The 16,877-nt window shown below is 45.3% G+C and overlaps 2 protein-coding genes across 3 annotated transcripts; one reads left to right on the top strand and one right to left on the bottom strand.

The window, feature by feature from the left end:
* Positions 1-6,405: 6,405 nt before the first annotated feature.
* On the top strand, positions 6,406-9,533 carry LOC127772810 (uncharacterized). Of its 2 annotated transcripts, none has more exons than XM_052298787.1 (4): positions 6,406-6,813; positions 6,903-7,546; positions 8,541-9,056; positions 9,294-9,533. In XM_052298787.1, the coding sequence occupies exons 1-4, from the start codon at positions 6,564-6,566 to the stop codon at positions 9,462-9,464; spliced, it is 1,581 nt and encodes a 526-aa protein (XP_052154747.1). In that variant the 5' UTR covers positions 6,406-6,563; the 3' UTR covers positions 9,465-9,533. The 2 variants fall into 2 exon arrangements, with proteins under 2 accessions (XP_052154747.1, XP_052154748.1); XM_052298788.1 differs by having other exon boundaries at positions 6,407-6,813; positions 6,924-7,546.
* Positions 9,534-13,315: 3,782 nt separating this feature from the next.
* LOC127772891 (uncharacterized) lies at positions 13,316-16,529 on the bottom strand. Its single transcript, XM_052298882.1, has 2 exons — positions 16,049-16,529; positions 13,316-13,953 (listed from the first exon to the last, which is right to left on the bottom strand). The coding sequence occupies exons 1-2, from the start codon at positions 16,329-16,331 to the stop codon at positions 13,571-13,573; spliced, it is 666 nt and encodes a 221-aa protein (XP_052154842.1). The 5' UTR covers positions 16,332-16,529; the 3' UTR covers positions 13,316-13,570.
* Positions 16,530-16,877: the final 348 nt, after the last annotated feature.

The following is a 16,877-nucleotide window of genomic DNA, read 5'->3' on the forward strand; positions in this document are numbered from 1 at the left end:
ACCATGCCATTATAATTTTGTAAAATTTGAGATATGCCATCCTGACCCATATGTCATTGACTCATGTGGGTTCTACATGTCATTGAGATACCGATGGCATATCTCAAACTTTGAAAAATTATAATGGCATAGTTCTAAATTACCCTTTACACTATCGGATAGTTCTTTATAAGTATACATTACAACCTCCAGTACTCCCCTTGTAGGAACCAGCTCAGCAAAAAAAATCTCTCATCTTGAATTGAATTGGCACTATTTTCAAATATTTGCACCCTTCTATAGACAGTCCACACAAATGGATAATATGAGGTACCACGATGCAATTGATTCACATTTATCCAATCATCTTCAACATTCAGAACCATGTACATTGCTATCATAACCTGCCATGTCTCCACTAGGCATAGTGGCAGAAAATTGTTACAACGTTTCAGACAAGGCAATATCCATGGGTATCTTTTCAGCTCACCAAGTGCATTAAAAAACTAGCCAGATAGCTAATTTCCCTTTAGTTGTGATGTCCCATTTGCTTGCTTTGAAGCATATAGTAATATTGATGTTATTTTTTGTTCCTACTTTGGCTTGGTAGGAGTTAAACATCACAAATAAACTTTTAGCAGATGATAACCCAGTAATTAATGAGATAGGATCAGCAACAATGTCCCGCCCCGATTTTTGTTCGGGATTAAAAATCATTAAATAATGCATTTCTAGAAATTAAATTAAAAGTTAAAGCATTTTAATCGAGTGAATTAATGAGGGAATTAAAAATTTCCTTTAAAAAATCATGGCCAGAAGAACTTTTGTAATATTCTCTGTGCCCTAATATACTCTCTAAAATTTCCCGTGAATTTTCGGAGCTCAATATCTAATTTTAACATCACAAAGTTCATTTAATTAATTAAATAAAATGGAAAACAAATAAAATCTCCCTCCTTCACTTTGGGCCGCTTCTGGCCCAAAGTCCTTTCTTCATCCCTCGCGGCCCGCTCGGCCTCCCTCCTTTTCCCCTCCCTCTCGGGCCGGCCCATGGCTCCCCTCCGTTCGGCCCGCTTGCTCCATCCTCTCCCGAAGTCTGCCTTGCCTCTGTCCCTCTCTCCCCTTGCCGACAGGTGGGACCGGCGGCCCCACCTGTTAGCTCCATCCCCTTCCTCTAGTCAGAGTGTTGGTATTTTTTAATATCACAGATAAAATCCGCAAGCGCATGGAAGATACCGATATAACACTTCACCCGGGAGTATTCCCAAGATATCGATTTCCACAGGGAACATGTGTGTTCAGCTCCTCTTCAGGTGCATCAAAGGACACAAAGCAAATGTAGGCAAAGAACAGAGAGATTTCCTAGTGAGAAACAGTGTCTATAGAAAGCTCAGTTTAATCCTAACGTGATACTTCAGGCACTGGCCAGCCCGCTGCTCCCAGATGCTGCTCTCTTGCGTACCCGGACAGGGAGGACTTTAGTGTAATTGAGTGCTGTCACCACTACTACACTCACCTCAAACCTATTGTGGGATATGAAGCAATCACCGAAAATTAATTACCAGATACCGTGTCTACGCAATTATTAACTATTTTAGCGCTAACTAAACACTCAAACAATCACTATAAATTAATGGACTGTAGTGAACAATAACCCCGCATGCTAATTAGGAACTAACCAAGAATAATTCTCACTAAGTAAATCTTAATTACTCAGAATGATATTTCTATTAAAGCAGAATAATTAATAAAGTACAAGAAATAGAAAAGGATTACCGAAAACTCCGAAATTCCTCTGACTTCTTCTATTTTACTATCTTCCTAATTTAGTATACAATATAGTACAATGAGCCTCTTATATTTCAGCTCAAGCTTGGAGTGTGTGTGAGTGAAGTGACAATGGGAGCTCTATTTATAGTCAGGTAATGGCGGTTATAACTATGTGAATTGTCGGAATTGCCCGGCAACCGACATCAAGAGAGCATCTGGAGCGTCCATACCAAAACCTGGATCCAATGGTGATCACCAGGGCTGAACCTGGATTGGGCCAGATGGCTCCCAGATTTGGTCTGGGCCTCTTTCTCACTCTGCCTTATCCATTTCTCCTGTAGTTGGGCCCATTTTCTGATGTTTTGATGGAGTTTAAGAGCCCAACTCTTGTATGGATAGAATTCTTATTCACTTTAGTCTAAATTTCCTCCCAACTTTAGTGGTTTAGTACCTGCATCCAAATATGCACCAACACTCGTGGAATATGTCAGAATTAAGCCCTACCACTATGTTGGATGTATCATTATCTAAGTATTATGCAGGTATTGGCGGCATAAAACTAGCATTTAATAGCTGCCAAGACAGAGCAACCGCCGTCCACCACACCATGTTGCTGCCAAATCCGCACCCTCCCACGCGCGCCCGCACGTCCAAGCGTGTGGAACCGGGTCCCCTCCACGTACTTCGCCATTTCCCCCACTCTCGCCGCGGAGATAGGCGCCGGTTTGCCCCGACGCGCCTCACGTCGCCGCCCCCACTTTACCGGTGACTTCCGCCTCTTCCGGCCTCGTATCGCACCCCTGAGCCCTATAAAAACCCTCCCCAGACCTCCCTCCTCCTTTTTCCCCACTTGCCTAAGCTCCTCGCGCTCTCTCTCTCTCGTGCTCCCCACGCTGCTCGCCGCCTCCGCCACTCACCGGAGCTCTCTGGCTGTGCGTCACCGCTAGCTCCGCCATCCCGAGTAGAACCACGGCTGCCACTCCAATTCCGCAAATCGCAACTGGGTCATCCTCTTCCCCATGCTACCGAGGCCGCCGCCGCATTCGCCACCTCTGGCCGGCGATAGCCATCGACCGGTGCCACCCCAAGCCATGCCGTTTCCTCCACTGGCTCTGAAGCTTTAAGCCGCACCTAGGCCACCGCTTCCCCGCCATCGGGAGCAGCTGAAACCCTGCCCTTATCACTAAAGGTGAGCTCTACCCAGTACCGTCACCACCGGCTATCGTTTCTGGCCGCGCCACGCTGTTTCTCCTCTCCCTAATCCCTCCTACTCCTTCCGCAGGTCGAGGGCGACCTCGTCCACCCTTCGTCCTCGCAAACCGCCGCTGCCGTTCTTCCCTGCCACTGCCATTCTTCCTGCCACCTTCTCGCCGTCGCAATGGCACGGTCAGAGCCATCTCCCCCTCTCCTCTTGCCCGTCGCCCTCAACGCGCCTTCTCGCACCGCCGCCGCTCACTGCCGGAGTATTCCAGGCTGCGCGCGCGCCGCTACCATCGGTTGGTCGGCATTGGCCGCACGGTCCTCTCGCTGCGCCGCACCTGCCCGTTGCTGCCCGATCGGTCGCCCTGGCCGATCTGGGCCGTCCACGTGGCGAGCCCGCGTGGCAAAGCCGTGGGCCACACGTGGACTCTGTCCACAGTGGACCGTTGCCCCTTGTGCCACTGCCGCGTGGGGCCCACCTTTGGTGGACTCGGTCCACACCCGCCCCACTGCTGACGCAATAACCTTTGAATTCCTTTAATAAAAATAATTAATAATTACGCAATAAATCGAATTTAATTCTAGAAATTCATTTAAATGGCTCAAAACTTCTAAAACTCATAACTAATTCATACGAACTCTAAATTGGGCCATTCAACTTGCAGAATTGATCTAAAATTGAGCTCTACATGTTTGTTTACTTTTCATGTACTCTTTATTTGGTTTTATTAGAGTTTTTCCTCATTTTGCGTGCCGGCGCGTAGATTCTGCGTTTCGGAAGATCGCCTCCGCGAGGAAAACAGTTCAGAAGATTGTTTGAAGAAGCAAGACAAGTCAAACATTCTCCTTGAGCATGTTGAACCTAATTTACAAATGCTTTACCGTTCGCAAATAAAATTGCATGTTTTGCTAATTACATGGGAATAGGGTTTACCTATATGCTCGCTTGTGCCATATTTACTTGATATCCGCCCTTTGTCAATTTTGGGTGATAATTTGACTAGTTCGTGTCACTTATGTTGATCTTGCTATAATCATGATATGCTTCGCCATGGTTAATTACCAATATCTCACATAATGGGATAATTACATTAGTTACATTAGCATCTTGATGAGCTGCAAGCTCGAGATATCTGGCCATGGTTATTTGGTCATAATTATCCAACTAAAATATGGCTTAATGGTTTTGCTAGTCGCACCCAAGGACCGGTTTGCGGGAAATCCCTGGAAGACTTAATGTGCTTACCACAAGCAAGTATGGGCAATTGTTGGACTTGTAATATAGCTTTCCCCATTCTGATGTTCCCAGGCAAGGGTGAGCGTGATGGAGTTCGGAGGAGCCCTGCGACGGTCTATTAGGCTATCGGATTTACCTAGGCACGAGGGGAGGCTGCCCACTATCGGTTTAGGGGTGGGGGCGAAACCCGAGGTGTAGTGCTTTGGTTAGGGGGAGTTATACGAAGGGTCTTGTCACAATCACTCAACATGGTGACGTGTCCGGCCGGGTACTGTAACATGCCGGTGGCTTGTGTCTTATGGGTACTGTTGTGCACCTCTGGCCAGAGTAAAACTATTCGAATAGCGTGCCCGCAGTTATGGGCGATCGACCAGTTTCACCGTGATTAGTCCCACTTTATTAATAACCTGACATAATGAACTAGTGTAGTTCAGGTGGTTTGGTTGGGCCTGTTCAACGTAGTGTAGCGTTGTTCAGTGGAGATTTAATCCTGCCTTTCAACAATAAAATAATTTACCACCGCCTTTATGCAAATAGGCACAAACCTCTATTTGTTACCCATTACACGCCTGCATTATTGGTGTGGCTTGCTGTGTACGGTGATTGTACTCAGCCTTGCTATTATACCCCCTTTTCAGATTTGTAGTGCTTCTGAGTTGGTCCTCTCCCTTTTCACTTAAATGGTCCGCACGCGAAAATGAGCATATTTTCGCGTACGGACCTATTAAGAGAGCCGCACGCAAAAATACACACCCTCTCTTTTCCTCCTACCCACTTTAAATAATTTTGGGAAAATTGGAACCATGCCATTATAATTTTGCAAAATTTGAGATATGCCATCCTGACCCACATGTCATTGACTCATATGGGTCCTACGTGTCATTGAGATACCGATGGCATATCTCAAACTTTGCAAAATTACAATGGCATGGTTCCAAATTACAATTTAATTTCCCCCACTTTCTCTCCTCTCCTCTCTGTCTTTTTCTTCCCTCCTTTCCTCTATCGTCTCTATCTCATTTTCCCCGTCCTCATTTTCTCCGAGTCCCGACAGTGTAGGCGGCGATCGTCCCCGCATGGATCCAGCGGCCGGCCGGCCTCTCCCCCTTAGGATCCCGCTCCCCTCCCCCGTTCCTTCCCTCACCAGATCCGGTGGAGGGGAGGGGCGTCACTGGCGGTGTGGCCAGAGGGGAGCGCGGAGGCCGGCGGGCCCGGTGCGTGGATCCGGCGGCTGGCCGCCCTCCCCCCACGAGATCCGGCTCCCCTCTCCTCCCCTCCCCTCCCCTTCCTTCCCTCCCCAGATCCGGCGGAGTGGGGGAGGGGCCTGTCGGCAGTGGTGCGGCTGGAGGGGAGCATGGATGCCGACGGCAGGCGGCACGGAGGCCGCCGCCGCCTCTGACGAGGGCGGGAGTGGCGTCCTTGGCCGACGAGGACGACGACGACGATGACAAGGAGGAGGAGGAGGCGGCCGGGAGCGGCGACGCCGCCGTCGGATTTGTTTTTTTTTGAAATTTTATTTTTTTTGGTTTTTTATTTTCCCGTGCGGGCGACTTAAGCACCCGCACGCGAAAATCCAATTTGCGCGTGCGGGTGCGCAACCCGCAAGAAAAATCACGATTTTCGTAGACCTTTCGGTGTGTGCGGGCTGCCCACCCGCACGCGAAAATAAGATTCGACCGCACGGAAAAACCATTCTCCTCTAGGCCAACAACAGCCAAATGTCACCTAGGGTGTTGCTTGCAACTCCCATTTGCCCAACTCTGGTTTACTGGGGATTTAGGGGTTTGTAGGCATCGACACCTTGTTGTCATGCTCAGGGCATTTCACAGGGCATTTCACCGAATATATCATGCCCATCAATGTATTCAGCTTAAGTTCGATGATCATCCTTGATGATATATTCCCTACGGACTGAACAAATACTGGAACGACCTTAGACATATTACCACGGATTTATGGATGTCACCTTTGATGTAAAGACCCAATACCAACTACTTGATGTACGTCTCCTTGGAATAGGTTAGAGCTGTTTCCTAAAAAAAGAAAAAAAAAGCTTAGGGGATTTGTTTCAAGACAATTATTTTTTATTTTTATGAACTCCAATGTAATATAAAATAAATATATTTTACAATAAATAAGATAAAATAAAGGTCAACTTATTTTTAAGAGGAAGGAAGAATAATAGGAGTACGAGCACAAATGCTGTGCAGGCTGCTCACATGTCACCTTCCGCTGTCATTTCTACGCCCACTCTCTCTTATCTTGACTTCGCCGACACCCCTTGCTGCTAGTACGCCTCTACCTGGACCCGCACAGTATTCTGTTGTCGTCCTCGATCGGATCAGCTACCGGCTTTCCGTTGATATCTCCGCGCTTGATGGCCGCCGCCGCCGCGGTCGCCTCCCTCCTCAGCTTCGTCCTCGCTCTCCCTTTCTGCTTGGCGGCGCCGTCCATCACAACGCATGGCAGCGACGGCGGCGGCGGCAGCTACGTGTCGGCGGTCGGGGACCCCGGCATGCGGCGCGACGGCCTCCACGTCGCCTGGGAGGCATGGAACTTCTGTAACGAGGTCGGCCAGGAGGCCCCCGGCATGGGCAGCCCCCGCGGCGCCGACTGCTTCGACCTCGGTTGGTTCCTCCATCCATTGCTCTTCTTTCTTCTAATCCATGTCGCGCTCGCGAGATTGGTCAAGTTAATTGGTCCGTCGAATTGACAGTCAGAGCTGGGAAATTCGCAGAGAATGGCGTGGACGAGAACGGCCAGCCGACGTACACGGTGGTGCACCGGGTGACCGACGCCGACAACAACCTCCGCGCCGGCGACCCTCTCCCGGGCTCGCCGGCGAACATCACGGACGTCGACCTGTACGCGGCGGCGAAGGAGCTCTACCTGGGCGACCGGTGCCAGGTGCCCGACAGCCCGTCGCCGTGGCAGTTCTGGATGGTCATGCTCAAGAACGGCAACCTGGACACCACCGCCGCCATCTGCCCGGAGAACGGCCGCCCGGCGCGCCCGTTCTCGCAGACCTCGAGGTTCCCCTGCCCCGGCGGCGCCGGCTGCATGAACCAGCCGCTCGTGTTCCACAATCGCACCGCGCTGGACGCCACGGCCCGGCGCCTCCGCGGCGGGCTGTTCGGCACGTACGACCTCGACGCGGCGGACCTCGGCAGCAGAGAAGTGTCGTACTACTCGGTGACGTGGGAGAAGGACATCGGGAGCGGCGGCGACGGTGGGTGGGTGTTCCACCACAAGCTGCGCACTGCGCCCAAGTACCCGTGGCTGATGCTTTACCTCCGCTCCGACGCCACCAAGGGATTCTCCGGTGGATACCACTACGACACCAGAGGCATGACCAAGATGGTACTACCTCTCTTCTGTTAAAACTTAAAAGTGATGTCCTTTTCATTTTCACTTTCACTGAACTGAACTCAACTGTGTGTCATGCTCACGTCCAACTTAAATTCCAGATAAGTTTTCTTCACCTCACGGATTCAATTTTCAGCAAAATAACATGTGATTATTTTTATATATTCCTCACTGAAAAAGTACAAATATGATTGCTCTTATACGATTGGTAGTTGGTATGGCGCCTTCTGTATTAGATTCACAGAATATTGTAGCATGTCGCATTCATTTGGTACTTTGCTTTAGCGTGTGGAGAAGCAGGGATTTGTCCCATCCTCCGCTACGTTTTCTTTATGGATTTTGGGTGGATTATGACACATCCTAATATAGACGGTATGTCTAAATTTATTATACTAGGATGCGTCACATTCATCCAAAATTATTTTGTGAGATGGACATTTATGGTGTCTATTATTCTAAAGGGTTTTATCATATCTGGTTAGTCTTCATATTTGAACTGTTTGGGGTTGTTCACTTTGTAGCCTATTTCAACTTTACGGTTTAAATTTGGACATTATCAAATTTTGTTAGTGTTAGATATATATATTTGGTTTGAAGCCTTACCAACTTTTGGTAGAATTTTTAAGAGTGCAAATATCTAGAATTATCAAAATCGGGTAATGGAACATTGATAAGAATATATGTTTAGTTTGTTGAATTTGGTAAGGCTAAAATTTGGTAGGGTTAAAAGTGGTACAAAAGAACCCTTTGAATGCATCTTCAAGTGCAAAGGTCAGAATTTTTTTTTTTTACAAAAAAGGTTGAAATGAAGTCCTTTTGGATGGAGAAATGAGATGGAGAAATGAAGTACTACTAGAAGTATATCTGACTGGAAAAGTTGCAATTCGATAGACTGACCATGTCAGTTTCGAAATAGGAGTAACATTTTTTTTCGTGACCAAAATTAGTAGCCTTATAAGATCTTCTGACTAAAAATGTGTAACGCCAGGTGCCGGAATCACCAAACTTCAAGGTGAGGGTGACGCTGGAGGTGAAGCAAGGCGGAGGCCCCAACAGCCAGTTCTACCTCATGGACATGGGCAGCTGCTGGAAGAACGACGGCCGGCCGTGCGACGGCGACACCGCGACGGACGTGACGCGGTACAGCGAGATGATCATCAACCCGGAGACGCCGTCGTGGTGCACGCGGAGGCGCATCGAGGAGTGCCCGCCGTGGCACACGTTCCGGAACGGCACCCGCGTGCACCGCACCGACGCGGCCCGCTTCCCCTACGCGGCGTACCACGTCTATTGCTCTCCCGGGAACGCGCGCGCCGCCGAGCAGCCGACCACCTACTGCGACGCGTACAGCAACCCGCAGCCGCAGGAGATCCTGCAGCTCGTGCCGCACCCGGTGTGGGGCGAGTTCGGCTACCCCACGGCGAAAGGTCAGGGGTGGATCGGTGACCCCAGGACATGGGAGCTCGACGTCGGAGCATTGTCGCAGGTGCTCTACTTCTACCAGGTACTCATTCCGTCCCAAAATATAAGACCTAGAATCTAATCAAAAATGTCCATCTGGATTTAGATTCTTATATTTTAGGATGTAGGGAGTCCATTGCATTTGTGCAGTTGATGTTTTACTTTGGTTGAGAAATTTCAATGCAGAATGCAGAGATAGGAAGTGATCGTTCTTCTTTTTAGCAAAATGGAAAGGATTTTGGGTGAGTGTGATTGATGTTGTTTTGCAACATGGATGTAGGATCCGGGCACGCCACCGGCGAAGAGGAGGTGGTCGTCGCTGGACGTCGGAACGGAGATATACGTCAGCAAGTATGCGGAGGCAGAGTGGACGCTGAGTGGATTCGACATTGTTGTGCCGGAGGAATGCATTGGGTCGTCCCAAGGAGGACCCGTCAGTCGATGTTTGTAAAGTTGGTGATCAACGAATTAATTAAGAAACACTTATAGATTCATTATTGGAATAATATCGTGTTCCCTTCCCTCTTTTGGTGTGTGCTTGGCACATGTCTGCCTTTCTGGGAGGAAACTCCAAATCGAACGTCCGATTCCTCCATAAAAATCAGATGGACCAACGGATGAAACATTAAATTATGCACGATGAAAAAAAATTATTAATTGAAACATTAAAAATTGTGAAACACAACAAGAACGCACATGTTGGAACTTGTCGTTATCACGTATGAAACAATTAGTTTTAACAGATAGAAACATGTGTTTTTCTTTCGTCAAAGTATAATCATGTGATATCTTCTTCTAAAGATTATCGTAGATCGGATAAATAGTTTAGAAGAAAAAATATTTTGAAGATCGCTAATTTTTGTGAAATACAGTGAAAATACATTTCAAAACACATCGTAATGGCGTATGAAACATTAAATTTTAACTGTTTGAAACATTTGTTTTTTTTTCACTAGAATATAATTATGTGATATCTTATTATAAAGATTTAATTACGTGTAATCAGATCGCAGATCGGAGAAGCAGTTTAGAAGAAAAAATATTTTAAAGATTGATAAATATATGATGGATAAAATAGAGTAGGGAGAGTAGTGCAGTAGTTGGTTGAAAGGCCAGATGATTTTTTCAGCCATCGGTAATACCGATTTGTAGTGTTCTTCGTCTTTCTAGTGTCTTAAGTTACTGGCCTTCTGTGGGATGGGCCAAGATGAGAAAAGGAGAGAAGGTGATATTCTCGGGGCCTAGAAAAATGGTCTTCGAGAAGGCAAACAAGCACAGGCCGCGGCCAACAAGGTAAGAGCAGCAATGCTGGAGCCAAGGGATTAGCATGGACGGTGGGCAAGACAGCGGTGTCGTGACTGACATCTATTGGGCCTTCCTGATTGGCGGGGCGGGGGCGCTTCAACTACAATAAAACTCCTGATAGGTATCGACTCAAGTGTGCCAATTCATTTAAAATTGACACCAATGGAAACAATACCTATGAAGGGTTCTCAACCGACACCTAGGGTTCATATAGTAGTGGCTGCTCATCATGGGAGGCGAGTAGTGGTTCTGGGAAGAGGGGCAGAGGAGAGGGAAGGGAGGCCGATTTTGTGGCTTAGTTGGTGCTGGAGGTCAAAAAGGGAGCACACATGGGTGGAGTCTTTCGTCTTATTTTGAAAAGGGACAAGTTCATTTACACCCTTAACTCTTGTCTTTATCTAAAATTGAACTCAAACTCTAAAGTCGTGTATCCAACACCTTTGTTGGTATTTTCTACGCACACAGATAAATCCTCAAGCACACGGATACCACTGTAGCACTTGCCTTGAGAGTATTCCAAGGGTATTGAGCACAAGAAACGTGTGTGTATATCTAATAACAGGATTCAACCAAGGACAATAACTAAATAGTAGGCTTAGAATAAAGAGGATTCCTATGGATTCAACTATAGCTAACTTAAGTTCCCGCAAAAAAAAACTAGCTAACTTAAGTTAAAGGTAAAACTCTATCAAATGTTTCGGGCACCGACCCTTCCCTGGTCTGTCAGGCTAAGTCCGGTCTTAAGCTCTATGATGTATCCGAACGTAGAGAGATACAAAGGATGAACAGGGTTGTCACCATCTGTCGTCTAACTCACTTTCCGTGGAGCACACAATAAACGAAGATAACCTCTAACCTAGACACCACGTCTACACTATCAGAGGAAGCAAAGGCGGCTCGGCCGACCCCTTAGGCCCACCTCCCAGCCTCTCTTTCGGCTAGGAGGCTACTTGATGGGCCTCCAATATCTTACTTTGGTTGGGCTCAATTTTAGGTGGTTTTGATGGATATGTGGGCCCTTCAATCCATGTAATCGCGTCCTGATTGTTAAGAGGTGTATTTTGTCGCATGGCGGGTGGTTTTCATCCATAATTCACCTGCATAAAAATATTCACCATGACTTGTGGAAATGGTTAATAATAACCACTACCTCTAAGTTTGGTATTTCATTTTATATTCTTTTATTTGCTTTTATGCATGATTTGATGGTCGAATTTGGTACTTGGAGAAGAACAATTGTTGTTCTGTTCATGAAGTTCTTGGATAATTCTACATTGATGTGTAGGCTTTTAGCATGAAAGGCATATATATTTGAAAAGCTTATCAAGTCTACTTTCCAACGGATCCAATGGCACATCATTCAGAGTTTTCTATCACCAGTAATTGTAAGTTAAAGACATGTTGCACAAGCAGCGGCATCAAAGTTGGATGTGAGCCTTGTACAACATGTTTGGATGGGGTTCTATTATACCAAGGCCCATCTTGGGTTGGTATGGAGTCTATCTACAGGTTCCCTATGAATTGAAGCCTTCCAAAACAAGAAGTTTGAAGATAAGAAAGAAAAGATTCAGTTCGAACTCGGTTTGGGCTAGCTTGGACATACCTGGACTAAAATGCTTGTTTCTCTCTTGTCTGGAGTCTGTTTTGGACGTGTGTGCACTTGTTGGAAAGCTAACTTCATGGCCCAAGTGACGGAGGGGCCAACAGAAACAAACTCCTTCTGGTTCCACTACACGAGCCGAAAGAAATTAACAGTGTTGTAGAGAGGTTCCATATTGTGTTGTATTTGATTTCTAGTTAGTTTCTAACCCATGTATTTGTAAAAATTTGCTCTTGTTCTTCTCCTAGGTTTTGTGCTGCCACCGCAAAACAAAAGAGAGGGATTGGGAGTTCTGCCATATATTGTTCTTGCTTTTCCTTGTAGGGAATTGAGGGGGCAATAGATCCACTTTTGTTTGGTCGAGTGGATCAACCTATCAAAGCTAGTGGTTTTTGCGAATTCATGGTGAAAGGTGTGTTGCAGGGTAACGTATTATTCATTCAGTTCGTGAGGTTTCATGGTGTATCCAAATCCTACGTCACGAAGGTCGGGCTTTCCAGTATCGAAGTGCTGAACGGTGTACTTCATGCGAAAACAACTTATTTTAAAATATCAGATAAAACTATTTTTAAGTTTAAAATAATTAAACACATTTAAACATATGTTAATATTTTTTATTTTACGTGCTCGTACTTAATCTTCATCGTCAGGGCACAGTGCATTGGATGACATGCATGTAACAACAGCTGAGTCCAACAGAGAACGGGTTTGATGTTCTCATACATTAGATATCCCTCTTCACTCCTCACGATCAACTGTCACCATAGACGATCCTACAGCAGTCGTGCTTATCGATCGTCGATCGCCAGGAATCCACTAAAAAGATACTTTCCATATTAAAATATAAGCATTTTTAAGATTCAGACATGGTCGAGATGCTACTTTGACTATCCATATCTATACAAAAGTAATATGTTTTAAATAAAAAGAGTTACATGTTATGATAGTTTGTTTAATGATAAATCTAGTAACATCAATTTTACATGATTGATCTTTTTTATTCTTTTGTTGTTAATAGTGAAAGTTAAAAAAATTTGAATTGTCACTATTTTAAAAATGCTTATATTTTTTTAATCTGCCAACAGAGAAGTGTACTTCAGACAGAAGGCTCTGATAACAACATTCTTCGTCTGCTGCCTGCTGTGTAACGAAGAAAGCGGGTGAACTCATAAAAGCAGATCAATTCTTTTACCTTAGTCACAGGATTGCGAATGAAGTAGATGTAGAATATTATAGCTTTTCTTTTACCTAGTCACAAGATTGCAAATGAAGTGGATGTAGAATATTATAATGCTGTTTGTATGTCATTTGGCAATTCCAATAACCAGGTTTGCTGTGTTTCTGCAATATAGAAGCGTCAATATACTGCCCCGGAAAAGAATCCTGCCATCTAAAAGTTATAGAAAGTCGATATGAGGGCACATGATGTGCTATTATTTCCAAAGTATCAATAGATGAAGAAACAATATGACGTCAGCACTGTACTCATAGGCAATATCTCGTTTTTTTTTTTTGCGTAAACAACTAAGGTCGCAGTATTGCTTATCCACACAGCGATATATTTCATCCATATGTTATATTACCTATATATTAAATACAGCATGATACATCAACAACATTTGATATTACATGCCAGCATCACAGTTGTGTAGTTATGTATTCTTTTTGTTATCAGAATGCGACAAGCGGAGGTCCATTGACTGCAGTTGGTTCCTGAATTCCTCATTCTCTGCGATGAGACGCTCATACTCGGTAAGCAAACCTTCAGATTGCTTCTGTAAAGCCAAGGTATTCGCTTCAGCTGTTTTTAGTTCCTCAGTTTTCGTTTCTGACAGACGCTTGAATTCTTGCACTTGCTCATTCAACCTGGAAATCTCTTTCTGATATTGTTGAATCTCCTCTACACTCCCATGTTTTGCTTCTTCTAAGGTCCTGCTCTGCTTTGTTACAGCCTCCATGTTTTTCTTCATGGTCCGTAACTCCCTGATATAGTGATGTAGCCGGTCAATAATTAACCCAAGAAACAGAGAGTATCCTGCAAAAGAACAGAAAAAATGTCAACATTCAATCAATCTAAAAGTTAAAATCTCCACCAATATATTTTAGCACAAGAATAACCATATTATGGCACTTATTTCTTGCCTGAGTCCATACCAATCGTTAATTAAACCAAAAACAGGCATTGGAGTATGTTCAACCTTTTTTTGTGGGACCTTGAATACCCAAGTTTACCAGAAATCAACCCAACCAAACCCAAATATGTATGTTATCACTCCAACTAACAATATCAGGAATTTGAATCCAGCCCCACCACCACCCAAAGCCAATTCACCTGACTTCAGAGTTCAGGCCTTATAGGGAACACAACATTCAGTTTGTTCTTCCATGTCTCACTAATAAACCGAATAAGAGGATCAACAGACTACATTAAGTGACCAATGCATATAGAATAGCCTCTCGATGTAACGTATCGAGGACAATGTGAAGTATTCTTTGAAATTGTGCTCATGTGAAGCCACGGATACTCAGGAGGGGACAAAAAAGTAACACTGGCCTAGAATTAGTGTGGCTCTCTCTTAGTTGTTGACTAGGCATGGCATGATAGGTTAGATTTACACCGCATTCTTCATTGCACAATTGCACAAATGGGTGGATTGGATTTGTGAGGGGAGCAGAGTCAACACAAAGTTCCTTAGTAGGAGACCACAAATATGTCAGCTAAGGGGGTGGGGAACAGCTAAAATTATTTCAAACGCATTTGATATCTTTTTTTTTCCCGAAAGACCAGCATTTGATACCATCGATCTCTGAAGAATAGTGAAGATAGAAGGTCTGTGCTTTTGTAATATGAAGCTTCTCAGTGACAAACTTATGTGATAAGCAATCTTGCAAGCTACAAACATGTACATAATGCACTACATGAAACTCTTAGTCACCATGAAAACAAAAGGCTCAAAAGAAGTTTTAAACATCTGCTCTGACTAGTTACTATTCTAGGATGACTAGTGGTCCTAGTGGATGCTGGCAAAAGTATACATGAAATGCAAAATTCACGTAATGTGCAACGGAATTGAACTATGATTACAGATAGAGAAAATGCTACACTTAGCATATATTATGGTTTAATTCTATTAAAAATGTTAATGAAATATTAAATCTCTTGGGTATGTAAACCGGCAAAATTTGTGAAACAGGAGTAGTAAATTTTAAAACATACTCCAAGTTAGCATCAATAAGTGGGTTTGCAGTTAAATCATGTTTCTTTTTCTTCATTTGACCAGGAAGGAAACCAAACATTTACTTTTTCCTACTTGTTGAGCTTATAGCATTCATTTCCGCAAAGGTGTCAAGGCCAATCTAAGATGTATCAACGTGTCAACATCAAAAGTTATTGTTTCATTGGATATCATCTGACATGTGTACTGGCCGTTTCCACCTGTCTGGTAAGTAGTAACAGAACAGATAAGCTGGAACAATTGAGTGCATGTGGCTTTGCCAAACCAAAGAAGGACATGTCGTCTCAATAATTCCTTTTTATTTAATAAATTCTATCTTGTTTCCATGAGATTAACAACTTCTTGTGGATTTACATCATCTGAATAACATCCATATGGCCTAAAAATGACAAATCGACAATTTCAATTGCATGTTCATGTTTCTTTAATGGGCACAGTCAACCTGTATTCTGGCAAAAGTACAGATCATCAAACAAAAAACTATGGATATGGAAGAGCACAACCGTCAAAACTCAAAAGACAGTAAACAGTCTCAAAATGTGATCTTCTTGATGAAACCTTTGGCAAGAGAGTATTGAATTGTGAATTGTCATAACTTTTTGAGGGACAATAATTGTCAACGTTGTTGGATGAACAATAATTAGATGAAGAACATGCATGTGCAATTGTGGTTAGGTTGTCCTATCAAGACCTTCTGCAAGCAAATTTCTCATAAGCACAATGCAATTCTTTCACGTCTTTCCTAAACAAAAACCTCCAGAACATTATAAGTTTATAACATAATAACTATTATTACTAAACATTTATCGCTCAATTTTCCAATTAACCAGAGATCCCCAATCAACGGGTTCCAATTAGCCGCGGAGAAGAAGAACAAGGGAAGGTGACACATACCCATGAGGGATGCCTCGAGGAGGTGGCGGCTGGCGAGCACCTGGTCGGTGGGCGTGAGCTGGCCGAGATCCCCGACCCGGCGCCGGATCTTGGCGATGCTGTAGCCGCTGGAGCCCAGCACGACGAGCATGGTGGCGGCGACCGTCTTGACCATGACGGGGCCGCGCCCGCGCTTGGCGCGGTCGATGGCGAGCAGCGCGAGGCGTCGGAACGGCGTGCGGAAGAGCAGCACGAGCACCAGCGCCGCCTCCGCGGCCAGCAGCGTGAAGAGCAGCTGGATCATGGCTGCGGTGGCGAGTCCGTCGATCCGTCGGACAGGTGGTGGGCACGGAGGAGGAGGAGGAAGAGGAGAAGGAAATGGGGGAGGAGGGATGTGGAAGCGGGGGGATCTCGAGGAAGGCGATATGGGGAGACGGGATCAGGTCTTCTAGAAGTGAATCCAGCCGAAGAATTCACAATGGACGGCTTCTGGAAGCTGTACTCGGGGCCTCTTCTTTTTGACCCTCTGGCAACAGATCTATAAAAATTATAGTTTTTGGTGAAGTACGGCAGCTGCGCTGCTTTTCTTGCTACGCAGTCACGTTACTGTTGCCCTGTTCATCTGCTTGCTGGCCATTGGATCAGCCCATGCATGTTTCTAATCCGATGCACGACGAGTCTTTAGGTCTTTTGCCTGCTTCCAGCGAACCCATTCCCCATCGTTCTTTCCTGTCCCCTGTACAACCACGCCGCCGCCGGTGGTCGCCTACTCGCCATACGCCCGTCCCATCATCTGGCCGCTAGAGGACGGTAGGAAATCCATATCGCTGTCATCGCCACGGTCGCCGCT

Source organism: Oryza glaberrima, chromosome 5 (genome assembly GCF_000147395.1).
Source record: "Oryza glaberrima chromosome 5, OglaRS2, whole genome shotgun sequence".
Classification (NCBI taxonomy): domain Eukaryota; kingdom Viridiplantae; phylum Streptophyta; class Magnoliopsida; order Poales; family Poaceae; genus Oryza; species Oryza glaberrima.